This window comes from Zonotrichia albicollis, chromosome 1 (genome assembly GCF_047830755.1).
Source record: "Zonotrichia albicollis isolate bZonAlb1 chromosome 1, bZonAlb1.hap1, whole genome shotgun sequence".
Lineage (NCBI taxonomy): Eukaryota > Metazoa > Chordata > Aves > Passeriformes > Passerellidae > Zonotrichia > Zonotrichia albicollis.
Genome location: NC_133819.1, coordinates 49,710,640 through 49,724,457, shown reverse-complemented (window position 1 = coordinate 49,724,457; position 13,818 = coordinate 49,710,640). Strand labels below are relative to the sequence as shown.

Below are 13,818 nucleotides of genomic sequence, written 5' to 3'. Positions count from 1 at the left end.
TTTTCAGCTGAGACCCAGAAGAAAAAATTCTTTCACGGAGAGGAAGAAAAACACACGCAAGACATTTATCTACATTGTTTGTTAGTTTTCATTTCTAACCTTTACTTTTTCTTATCCTTCAAGCCTTCTATTTAGACAGACTCTCAGAGAGCCCTGGAAGCCTCAGTTCCACTTCAGGAAGCTGGTGAGGATATACCAAACATAATAGACAGACATGAAATGGAAGCATATCACGGCACCTGAAGCGCCTCTCAGTTTTACAGTGGCGTGGTGGGGGTTTGATAGGTTTCTCTTTTTTGTGTGTGCATTTTCAGGTTTGTTTTGTTTTTTAAACTGAAGCTCAGTGAGTTTAGAAATGGAAGCAAAAAAAAAAAATATCCCTCATTTCCTGCAGACTGCTAACAGAGATGACACTTTCATGAGTTAAAGGTCTCTAACACTTTGCAAGGCCCTGGGAGTCTTCTTTTGGAAGAAGGTTTATTCCAGTCATAAGGCTGAGTTCAGCACTGGGAATAACTCAACACCAGAAAGGGTACTGTATGCAAGCAAGGGAATTACCCAGCCTTTTGTGAAATCAATTTTTTTCATCCAGGAGTTAATTCCTGTGGTTGAGTTCTTCCACTCTTCAGACTAAAGCACTTGAAATACTTCCAATATATCACAACTTTGGAATGTTCATTTGCTCTACTGCCTTGATGCTCTCCCCAGTATTATCTACAAATCTGTACATCATGGGATGACAAAACAATATGGAAAAACAAAGATGCTGATGTGATTTTGCACTTGTATTCCTGTTTTGAAAAGAGAACCGCCTATTCAAAGTATGTCTAACTGTTAAATAAAGTACACAAGTGATGGCTTAAAAGTACAAAAAATTTCCTTCATTTGTATTTGGTAGCAGGCCTTTACTAGTCAAATTATTTTTTTTCTACTTTCATAAGTCTTTTGACAAAAATTTCAAACAAAAAATTTCCCTGTGAAAAAAGGGTATTTCAGGGTATAGAAACTTAGGAGTAACAAATACTCTAAAATGGTTTCACTTTTTGTTCCTAAATCCCTTTCTCGAAATGTTTCCCTAAAAATATTTAACTATTTTCTGATACAACATGCATCACAATTTAATATTAGTTGACTCTGAAAGGGATAGTGTTTCTCAGATGCCTTTTATCCCTCAAAAATCTCTAACTGTAGGCAATAATTACCTTACTTAAAACATATCTACAGTAAAATGATGCGGAGTACATTTTTTTTTTTCTGAAATACAACAAAATGTTTTGCCTTTGTCCCACCTAGTTCAAAAGCTTCATTTCTTATCTATCAGAGACTGAAGCAAAAGATGCAGTTCATTCTGAACTGAAAGAAAAAATGACTGTTACCCTTTTGGCTTTGTAGGTTAATCAACAATCAGCTGTAAATTAGGAACAGACAGCAGCTTCAGCTCTGCGTGGGATAAATGGCCAGGATAAGCTCAAGTACTTACTCAGCTTTTCATATAATAGGTTAACTGGCAACTCCCACTCACTCCTACTGACCTCTCTGGTTCTAGCACTGGGACAGCTGAGCACTAGGTCACTAAAGGGAGGGGCTAAACCAAGAAGAAAATAAACTGGCCAAGATGAATAGTTTCCCTGAGCAAGTTCCCTAGTCTGCCTCACTGTGGGGCCATACAAACACCAAGGCAGCACAATCCAGAGCTGACTCAGGATACAAGTGAGTTAGAGAAGACAAGGAAGGAAATTAGCCCAGGCAGCTTAAAAAAATACAGCTGCTGAAAGTCTAAGTACAGGCTGAGGGGAATAGAGCAATACTTAAACAAAATGAACTCAAGGAAGGACAACTGCAGAAGCTACATGGCGAAATGGACAGCCTCTCTCACAGCAGGGAGTGGAGTGCATCTAAGGAAACTGCTGACACCAAAGAAAGATAAACAAACAAGCCAGTGCACACACACAAACTATAAATAATAGATCACAACAACCCTATCAATGACGAAGGCACAAAACCTAATTGTTTCTTCAGCATGATACTTAGAATAATAACCACATTCTGTTCCCAGCCATAGTGGACAGATGTTGCAAAGGTCATATTTAATTATTTGAATGTGCATTCTGTTGTCTGTAAATTTCTGTAACTAGGATTTTTCCTGAATCTTCTGTAGCTCTCGGTCTTTGCAAAATCTTTGTTTATCCTTGGGTCAGGCCTTATTATTTACTTTTAAAGTGGTATCTGTTGGGGGCCAGGGAAGGAAATTCCAGTGCTTCATGATCTGAATTTCAACCTCTGAGATGGCAAGGGTGACTTTTAAGGCAATGACTGTGATACACAGTCCTCCTCATGTACAGACTGATCTCAATCTCAGTAACTCAGAAAGGACTCTCTTTATCTTTCCAGGTATCATAAGATTACAAAAATAGTCTAGAATAGCATCTTTTCATAAGTCTGGCTCTGTAAAACAGGAACTAATGACCAGAAAACTGGCTGGAGACTGAGTAGTTTTGAAAATTCCCTTCAGGTTTTAAACTACTGAGTTATCTAAAGCTATCTGATACACTGTGCATATAGATCTTGCTGCATTAACAGATTCTAACATTCTAAATATTCTTATTTACATGTTTCAAAAACTGATCTGTGAACTTCAACTGACAAACCTATAAAACACCTCCCATACAACTAGCAAATAGGTATTCTTCAGTCTCAAGTATCTGCATAAAGCACAAAGGTGTTCTTTCATCTTCATGTCAGTGACAGTCACCTAGTATACAGACGCTTTCAGCTTGCCTTAGGTTAGGAAAACATTTTAAAGCAATAAAGAAGCAGCAGTTGCTCAAGTAAAAACCATTTGGATCAACATTAGACAAGACTGTTTTTTTAAACAAGAACCATAGTTTCAGATAGTTATACTGGTAAAGCCTACAGGATGGATATAATTAGACCAACTTAGATAAAATTATGTTAGTTTAAGTAACTTGTACTGTCAGCATCACTTACTGGCTTTGCTATACAAGTTAAGAAACAGATCATGCAGCTAACTGCCACAACTCTGCCAATAAAGCTTTGGGGAAGACCAAACTATGAAGAGCTGCAGAGATCCTAGCTTAGATAGAAGTTTTCATCAACTGAATTTCAGCTGCCTTGTGTCCATTTCCTGAGAGAACAGCAACTGCATCTGCAAACAAGTAACTCCACATTCTCCAAAACCCCTCTTGTTATTATAAACTTTTGCAAGCACACACCTTGTCTACCAGAGAAACCTCACAAATAGAACTTCATTGGGAGATTAACTTACTGGGTCACTCAACACATTTGTCTTATGGTAGTTATTACCTGCACATAGGGCAACAGGAGAGTGAGAGAACAGCAAAAGGAACCTGTACCAGTCCCATGGGCCACTGCAGTTCATGATTCAGTAACTTAGCCTAAAATACCTCTGCCTGAAGTTGAACTGCTTTTTACAATGACACCCAGGCAAGCAACCAGTATCAGCAAAGCCGTTCAGTTGTCCCAACACAAGCCACTGAGTTTTTGAAATCAAGTTCAGAAATATGTTTTAAAATCATCAGATCCAATACTAAACCCAAACGAAGACCCAAATGAACCTTCCCGCCCCCAGCACCTCCACCAGCAAAGCCTTCCTGTTGTTTTTAACCAGCTTAGAAAACAATTCAAGTGAGTAAGCAGAACAGAAAAGCGTTCACTAGAAAGCCCACTTTAAGGAAACTGACAGATGAATTCTGTCATGTTCAGCCCCAGTGACTGACACTCACTCTGTACTGACTTGTCCACCCCACTTCCTCCAATGCCAAAAGTCATCATCCCTGAGGCACACACAAAGTCATTCAAACTGGAACAGCAGCATAAACTGAACAAAACAGCACAGTATCTTGAAATACCTTTACAATACCTTGTATTCTTTAATTTATCTGCCTTGTTAGAAATTTGGCAGACACAGTAGAGACCTTCCCAAAACAGCCTACCTGTACTGCGCCTGTTCCATTAAAACATTCATCTTACATGCCAGAGACGTTGCTCATGAACACAAGTTTCCACCCAACAAGTGAGTGTGCTGTCTCTGAGGGCTGAGATGCTAAGCAGAGCTCTCCATGCAATTATACATCCCATGAGAAAACAGGAGCAGGAAGGACAAGCAGAAATTAGGAGTGAGCTGCACATACAAGGAAGAAAGTGGTGCCAGATTTTCAACTATTAGGATAGCACATCTCAAGCCCTGAGGTGTGGCATGGTAATCAGGTACAAATACAGGACTCCTGTACTAAGAGGAAGCACAAAATATTTCTTAGGTGGACTGAAGATGACAGCACCAGCACGCATACGGTAAAATTTGAAGCTGCTCTTGAGCATGCAAATTCCTTTGGAATTATGTATTGAATATAACATGCTGCAAGAAACTTAGTCACTAATGTCTGAAGCTGATTCTTAACACTGAATGCATAGTATCCATAAGTTTAGCCTCATTTCCTTTGTATACAGTTTCACGGGTATAAAAGATTAATAATACTAGCTCTTCACAGACATGCTGTGGCCATCCATTCAATTAATAAACATTTACCAAGCACACATTAAATAAGAATATTACAAAATAAGAAAAATAACAGTGCTATACTTAGCACAAAGTTTAGACATCACACATTAGGTAAGACCAAAGCCTGGACGTGGTAGAAGACAAGCAGTTCCTCAAGCAGTGAGAACAGAGATGCCTGACTTTTTAGACTCATCTCAAATTGATTAATGTTGGTTTCTACTCAACTGGAAGCTCATGCAGTCATCTTTCTATTCATGCACAATGTTCACGCTCCCATGGTAATCTTTCAAAGCACTCATGTATTTCTTTTCTCTACTGGCACTCAGTTTTCATAAATAATTAAAAGGACATACATTTGCAACCCTGGCCCATTTGTTCAGTTTCAACAGGTGAGTTTGAAAGTTAGGCTAATTTTATGAACATGATAACATTAGTCTTATTTTCAGTTTTTAACGTAACTTCCTAATAACCTATTTACATTTTACTATAATTTGATCCTAGTTTTACATTTGAATGGGAAAACTGCACTAATTATTTTACATTACAGAAATTACTGAGAGCATGCAGGAACACAAACAATTGGTTTGTACCATCTGTAATTCTGATGCCAGAACAGAATGATTTGAGATACTATGATGTAATAGTTTCAGTAATATAGAATTTTCATTACTGTTGTCAGTATCCATTTGTGTATTCCATTCTGCAACATTTCCAACAGACACTTTAATAACAACAATTCACACCACCTGTCACCACAAACTACACAATTACCGTTTTTACATGTTCTAGATAATACATGTTGATCTTCTAGAAGTTCACTAGGGCAAGACAGAAGGCTGAAATAACTTGACTTTGAAGTCTTGTTTTTCCTCTTATACTGTAAAAAACATTTAATTTATACATTCCAAAAATAATTTCCAACACAGGTGCAACTACTTCCACTACAAAAATAATTTCCATTCCCTACTTCTCTGTTTGAAAGCATATACCATTGTCAAAAGAAATGAAACAGGTTTCTTAAAACTCTTCTCCCACACACCAACACACTACCCCTATGAAGAGGAATCACACCTGCTACTCCACAAAACAGCAACGCAGGAATGTTTTGGAACAGTTGTCTTTGCTTACTCTTCAACACAGTCACAGTCCACAAGAACTCCAAGCAGCAGGGTCAGCTGATTTTAGTCCACTTTGCTCCTCCCTCCTTCCTCTTTTTTCTTCTGGTTTAGCTCACATGAAAATACAAATTACTTCCTCTTCCTATTGCTTGAAATAATCAGTACTCAGTGTCAGCAGCTAAACAAGGGCTGGGTTGTCTTCGTTATTCTCATCACTGTCTGGTACAACCATGATTGCCAGTAGGATGTCTGGGACAAGAACCTCAGGCAGAGATGTCACAAGCAGGCTGGGTTACATCTTGTGGTGTGCTTTTATCTCCACACCTCTTCTTTTGTGCTCCACTGGTACTCTCTCCCTATTTTACCCATTTACAAGCTGATTTCCAAACTATGAGTCTTTTGAGAAAAGACTGTCTGATATAATATCATGCTTATACCAACATAATGAATCCCACTATTTAACTGAAACTTCTAGAAATTCAGTGAAAAACAGGGTAGTATGAACTATCACTTCAGTGACACACAGAAACCAGAGAGGCTAATGAACAGTGTTAGGGACACATACACATATTTTCTGAAGGTATATGTAAAGGTGTGTATACATATATATATGTATATATATATATATTTTCCATAATTTATCATGTTTGTTTGTTTTAATTCAGATGCCTTATTAAGGTGGATTTTTCAATCCCCCTGCTGAAGAGAGCTGCAAAGGAAGGTATTTGCTACAAGAATGGAAATCCCAGTGATTGCACAACCATTTATAATGTCCAAGGAGAACAGAGCACTGATCGTATGGAAGGGATCCCTAACATCAAGCGCCATTCAGGAGAATAAACAACAACAAAATCCAGTAACTCCCAGAGAACACAGAAAGCTGAAAGCCCTCCTACCTCCCTGAACTCTGTATTAGGTTAAAATAGCTGCAGTTCATGATCATAGGATTGCAACCCAGCAATTCCATGGGCAAGGATCTCTTGGGATGGAAGTTAATTGACATTAACTGTGGGGAAAAAGAAGCAAACATGCATTCTGTAACAAATTCTCTGATGCAGACTCTGATACCCAAGGCTAATCTCTAAGGCTGCTCAGAATGACAAAAAGTCTTTAGCTGGGATGTTGAAGAAAAATCCTTGAATTTCACCACCACCCAGAAATCAAAAAGGAAACAAAGTGCCATAGAATGCTGGGGTGCTTTGCTGACTAGTATTACCTCAGAGCAGCTTTACATCATACAAAGGGCCAGGTAGAACAAGGAAAACCAAAAGAATCCTAGTTTATTTTAAACAACAAAGAGAGCACTTTGGAAATTGCTTAATGAGGGCTAACAAGAATAACAGAGGAGATATTCATGGACTTCAGAATTCAAAATTAAAAAACCAAAAACTTGTGGGCATTGATTATTATGAATTCTTCAGGTTTTTGTACAAGTGAATACAGAACTCTCTTGAGTCTGGAGACAATCGATACAGTGAACATGAGTCTATCTTGTTCCAAGTCCATTCACTAACCTTGTGTATTTACAGTTCCACAATTACAGAAGCACTTCCAACACAAATGTTTCTTAAGTACAGCACCTAGTTCTAATGAGGTTAACTTCAACTACCTTTCAGTCTCACACTTGCTTTATGCAGGGCCTTTTCATTTAAACTTTGTCCTACTAAAGCCTCTAAAGGCTTCAAAATGCCTTCTGCTAGAAAATCAAGCCAAAAAAGCAAATAAGCACCATGTTAATACTTTTCAACAAAGACCTGTATGTCTTATTAAGAAGGGGAAAAAGGCATAATGACAGATACAATAATGAGAGTGTAAAGCAAAAACCAATATATAATATTGCCAGCCCGCCAATGCATTAAAGATTAAAAAACCCTCAATGAAATACAGATAAAAATTATACCATGCAGTATCTTCCTGCTGAAAATGCTGTGATATGTATGAAGTCCATCTTGTTTCAAATTACAGCACTAAGACTAATGCTCCAGCCCCACAGAGGTTTTTGTAAAAAAATTCAAAAGAAAGTTAACAGAAATTTCTGTCATGATTATATTTCATCAGCAAGCATTTCTTCCAAAGGCCACATGGCTCTCTTGAGGAATCATCATTTCTACATTTAACCCATTTTGAAGGCTACTGACCTAAACTGACATTTTGGGAAAAGAGAGGATGCCAGACTTCTTGTTAAGGCAGCCTGAGGTTTGCTACCCACACTTAGATTACATAAAGCTTCCAAATGGTATACAAGCAGGCAATTCCCTAGAAGACTTGGAACAGGGCTTTCAAATTTACAAGAGAACTTGCCAAAGACCTATGAGAGATCTTGAACACCACAGGGAGAGGAATATAGCTCATTTGGCTGACATGAACTCAAGCCCTTTTCTACTGTAAATTATGGTCTTCCTTACCATTAAAAAGCTTCTTGAGCCATACTGCCAAGAAAAAGCCCCTGAGTATCCAATTTCTGCAAGGGCAGGACACAGAGCACACATCCTCAGTAATAAGAAGGCTTTAGAGCAAAGAGGTATTTGCAGAGGCTCTACCACCTGAATGACGAGCTGAGAGCAAGTGTATCAGAAGTAAGTAGATCAGCTGTGTGATTGCTGGCAAAGGTCTAACTTGGCAAAGTGTATCGACCATGGAATAAGAAATATGCCAAACAAAGCACTGCCCCATTAAGTGGAAGACCTATCACTTCTCATTCATCACTAACAAGAAGCTCAGTATCTGAACATCTCCAAGCAGAAAAGCCAGAGGAGAAACAGCCTGCTGGATTCTTTACTCCCAGGGCAGGAAACCACTCTGGCTGCCTGATCTGGTACTTTTTTGGCAAGCTGTCTTCAGCAAGCTTGATCATGCCTGTCAGCAAATCCACAAGTTCTACAAACCTTTCCATCTCAAGTGCTAAGAGGAAAATGTCTGGCACAGTCATTCCCAGCACAAGGAGAGAGAATTCCAGGCTGAGTAGGACTCTGCTATTGCTCACATAAGACCTGTTTTACCTGCCTTCCTGGAGAATGATGTTGCACTTCCAGTGCCACCAAAGTACATTTCCTACATTAAAAGGAAAATGCCCAAAACAGTGAGAAATTTATTTTTTTTTTAATATCAGATGGGTCCTTTCACTTGAACAGCATATCTGGGCAGTGGTGTAATTACCCATTTCTTCCTTAAGAACCATCTCCATGACATATATAATGAAAAGCCAAGCTCACAGGCATCTGAGGTATAATTCAGCAGGTGTCAGCAGGCAAGAAAGCCAGAGGCATGGCTAAGGAGTTCAATCTTCTTAGCCTCAAGACAGGGTAGCCTCAAACCCTTTCTGGACCCAGGGAAAAAAACTACTTTGCCACCTACAACTCATTAGAAAATACTCCTTTTTCAAGCAACATCCTATGACAAGGATCTCTGGGATCCTTTAAAATATAAAAGGCAGTTTAATTGAATGGAACTTGCAGTAATCTCAGCCTTTGCTCAACACAATTTCTATCTGTACTAAATTCTGCCTGGTCACAGAAGGCTGAAGCAGAGAAACTGCAGTAAAAACTTGCTTCAACTGCAGGTCACTTCCATGATTGGAGATTTTTGTGGAAGGGAAATAAAAAGCAACACAGTTAAAGGAGCTGCTCCTTGCTCTTCCTCCAAAGCCGAATTGCAACTTCTCAAGATGGATTAATGGATATTTGAGAGTCAGAGAAAAGGGACAAGCAGGACCAACAGGTGGCAGAAGCACGAGGTGAGCAGTGAAAGCCTGAAATACCCATCCAGTGCTCATGAGGAAACGGTGAGAAATGGCACGCCCACTGACTACTGACTTGGTGAGCACAAGGATGTGGGACTGGAGGATACAGCAGATTCTTACTACATCAGCAAGAGCAAACAACTTCCAGAACTATAAATGAAATCCATGGAGATGGCAATTTTGAGGCTGGAGAAAAATCTCAGGTGTACTTTAGGCACCTGCAAAGTAGATCCTACAGAAACTGGATGTGAAAGACCATCAAGGATTTGTTGTAGCCATAAAGATCCAGGAAGTCTCTAGGATAAACAGAACAGGATGACCTAACTGGGCTCTCCAAAGACCATGGCTCTCTGTGGAGTAAAGGTTTCTAAAAGCAGCATTTTGTCCCATAATGACAGTGTGCCTCTAGACACTTCTCCTGTTGTTGCCCATGTCTCAGGCAGTCGTTTCTGACCACTGTCAGATGGGAGTGTGGGCTGCCCAGGCCTCTAGTCTGACCTCATGTCATTGTTCATATGGAGATTATTACAGGAAACTCCTCACTTCTGCTAGAGACTATGACCTTATTGTTAAAGAAATACATTTGGCATCTACACTAATGTTCTTGATTAGGCTAGGAGATGCAGGATTTGTAAATAATGTATTAAAATTCTGACTACAGACATCCTACAGAATGAAAAAAGAAGGGAAATAGATTGGTATGTAAACACACCCCAATATTTTCCTCAGTTGAAAGGAGATGGTATAAAGCAAGGAATGACCAAAGTACTCTGGTTTTGGCATGCTTAATTTTAATTTAAGTTTGGCAATATAGGAAAAAGAGAAAAAACAATGTACTATTTTTTGGGGTTTTAAACTGCTTTACTACTGTATTTTTAGATAAACTGAAAAATCATTGAGTGGTTATTCTGTTCTTATCTCCCTTCACCTTGTATCTCCATGTTTTTACTGCAGAGCATGAAAAGTGAAAGCCTACATGTAAAAAAAAATTAAAAACCATCTGTATTTAGTAAAATATTATTAAAAGCCCATATTGAAATAAACAGGAATCCTAAGCATTCAGTTCTGGTACTACACATATTATTAGCCTTGCATGCAAAACCCACCATGCCTAAGGTTAAAGAAATTACATTATAATTAGTTATTGATTTATATTTACTCATTAATAACACTTACTATGTGCAGTAACAACAACAATAATAAATATCAATGAGATAATTTCCTTTATGGAGTGTTTTAGGTGGTATTTTCTGATACTATTCTGATATATATTCCTATCAATTCTCAGCCACACTATGACAGTGTTGATGCAGTCCTATGGAAATCTTTTCAATTTATTAGGAATTCTTAAGATTACTATTGAAAAGCAATAAATTTTCAAAACATCAGCTGTATCTTAGTAATGTGAAAATACTTAAGGCAGCTTATTAGCCATGCAGATTTTCTTCCAAATTCTATATTTGCTTTGCAGATCACATATGAGATTACATGAACAGGAACATGGAAAAATTACTCTTATAAAAACCCCTTACTAAAAGAATCACTTATTCATAAAACCCCTGTACCAGAAGCATGGTGTATCTCCACAGAATTATGTATTTTTTTTTAATATGTACATGAACCATCAAAAAAGCAGCCACTTCTTTAACAGTAAACAGTTGCTTTTGTTAGGCTACCCCCGCCCTAAAAAAATGCGGATTTCCCTGTTCTAAGATCATAATTACTAAGCATTCCTCATACACTGCTTTAGAGCTACACCATGCAAAAAATTCCTGCCAAGGGTTTTGGCCCTCATTTTTTATCTTTCACAACCAATTTCACAATACTGACAGTTAAAAGAATAATAATAAAAGTCATACAGATGTAACACACACCTCTGATGAGGGCTCTGGGTGATGGCTAATCCTTTCTAGCCACGTGAAGCAGTGCAGACCTACAGTAAAAATTTTATCTACACAGACCTTCTCCAGAATTTCACAGGATATTTATGCATACAATAAGTGCAGTGTGGATTCCAGCAGAGACACCCATACATATATATGCATATAAATATATGTATTTTTTTCCATTCACCAACATAAATGCTATCTCCAGACATTAATTTTATTTATAATACAAGAGACCTTTATAAGCTCAGTGTAAACTCACAAAAACAGACAGATATGCACACACCTTTCCAGATGAATAATTACATAAAACAGGGTCCCTTACTGTTCTCAGCTCTGCAAAAATACTGCAGTCATGAATTAAACATCACCTTGCAAAGTTCTCTGTTTTGTGCCTCTCTGGCAAGGTTTCTGGGAACACTGATTAGAATCTGAATAGCTTTACATTACCTCCAACCTTAGGCCCACCAGCTGATCCCGGCTTTCTTGCACTGTTTGAAGGATTTCCTGGCTTTTTAGGTGCCGGAACCTTGAAGGCTGAAGCAGCTGATGATGGCCTATTTCCATCCACTGACTCTTCATCATCAAAGCTTTTGTCTAAGAAAAGATATGTTAAATAAAAACAGAGCAGTTAGAATGGACATATTTTCATTTCCTAACAAACTATTTTCCTTCACATTTCACAGAAATTCACAAAATGCATAAATAAAAACAAGTATTTATCAGTTTGTGCTGTCTCTGATCTAGGAATAAAATGACAATGGGAGATAAACAGCATTTTCCACATTTCACATTCTTATAAAATATTATTTTTGCTTCATAATTAACCACAGTAGAACTAAGCATAAAAAAATGAATCCTGCACATCCACTCCCACAAAGGAAAAACATCTTTGCACAGACCGAATTTTTTTAATCATTTCTTAATATTTTCCCAAAAGGAAAGCCCTTAATATAATTTTTATCATTGCAGTCTACCGAAGAAAAATGCTTCTCCTTTTCCTTCTTTCACTCATGCATGCATTTTCTGCTACACATCCTCCCACAATGTGTCTAACTAGCACTCCCTGTCTCCTTCCTTCCACCCAGATTTTTCAACTTACAATCACAGATCCTCTTGCAGATCAGCCGCCTCATTCCTCTGATAGCTCTTCAATCCCCTCGCCCTAGCACGGACCCAGCACCTCACATGGCCACATGCAGTAAATTCTTAATACCAATCAAAGATTTTATCAAAATCTGCTCGCAAACACCCAAGATCCACCACTGAGATTTGTGCCGGCATCTTTCTCTCTCTTCCCTGCACTAGGTGCTGCACAACCAATGAGCTGCAAGGTGACATCATCTTCTGGGAGCCAACGCCAGAGGAAAAGGTGAAAATTCTCCATGCAAATAAATTCATTCCCACACATGGTATTTGCCACTATTCCAATCCTTCGTTTGAAAAATTAGACAGGCAGACAATATTCAGAAAGAGGGCTTGCACTCCTCTTTCCTATAATTTCAGGTTTGTGTATTTTTAATCATGAAAGAAATTCATGCCTAGTGACTAAACAGTCTCAATTTAAAATACTGTGCCTTAAAAGAACCCCAACATATTCCAACAGTAGAACATCATGTTTTCCCCACCCACTTAGGGAAGAAGGATTTATCTATAAGCTTAGCACAGAAAACATCCAGCCTATGGTTCCTATAATGAATAAAATGGGCGAGGCTGAGACACAGCTGCACTACAGTAATGAAAAACCAATTTAGCATATTACCTGCTCTAAAACCTGCCATTTGTTAAAAATATATATATATTGCAAAACTTCATCATCTCTGGAATGGTTAACTGTTTACCCTTTGCTAATTCAGTACTTGCTCCCAGGGAAATGTCAACTATATTTAACAATGCAGCCTCCCAGAGGAAGGCAGCTTACATTAAAGGGTATAGCAAGGTTTTGTCCAGCAGCACTGGCAGCACCATCAAACGTCACAACACCCTGCATTTAACATGTCCAACATCACTGCTGCTATAGTTAGCACGTTTTTCTAGCATTTGCCAAAAGCTGTGTTTTGCACTAATGAACCTCCATGATCAAAGAAACAAACCATCACAAGAAAAATATGGATGCATACTACCAATTTGCATTAACATTACTTGCTCCTCTCCTATAAACACTGATTTTTAAGTGAATCTTGCTAAGAGTAATTGTTTGGATCTGTAAACTCTCCGAATGGGAGGAAAAGGCATCAGCCTTCCCCCTCACTGTCCTGTGTGTTGCCATGGGAACAGCACTCCCGCTCAGCATACGGGCTGAGCCAGAATACATTTTGATTCCTGATGCTTTTACTCTCACTATCTTAAATAGAACCAGACACCAAGAATTTGAGCAAAGAAAAGCACTAGCACAAAGGCCAGATTAAGTGAAATGACTTAAACACTGTCATAGAAGGGTAAATGGCAAGGGTTAATATCTAGGATACCCGCAGCATTACAGGTAATTTTAAATTAGAAATATCTTGCAGATTTCTGAACAGCATGATCAGACCA

The 13,818-nt window shown here is 38.4% G+C and overlaps 1 protein-coding gene across 50 annotated transcripts in view; it reads right to left on the bottom strand.

Annotated features, from left to right (window-relative positions):
* CLASP2 (cytoplasmic linker associated protein 2) overlaps positions 1-13,818 on the bottom strand; it is a 145,794-nt gene that overhangs the window by 75,925 nt on the left and 56,051 nt on the right. For 40 of the 50 annotated variants that reach the window (XM_014266212.2, XM_014266219.2, XM_074540828.1 and 37 more), the window contains one exon: positions 11,734-11,880. In XM_014266212.2, coding sequence (XP_014121687.1) covers positions 11,734-11,880 — 147 coding nt within the window. Of the gene's footprint in view, positions 1-11,733; positions 11,881-12,385; positions 12,615-13,818 lie in introns of those variants that run through there. The other 10 variants (XM_074541010.1, XM_014266231.3, XM_074541048.1 and 7 more) reach the window with 1 other exon arrangement.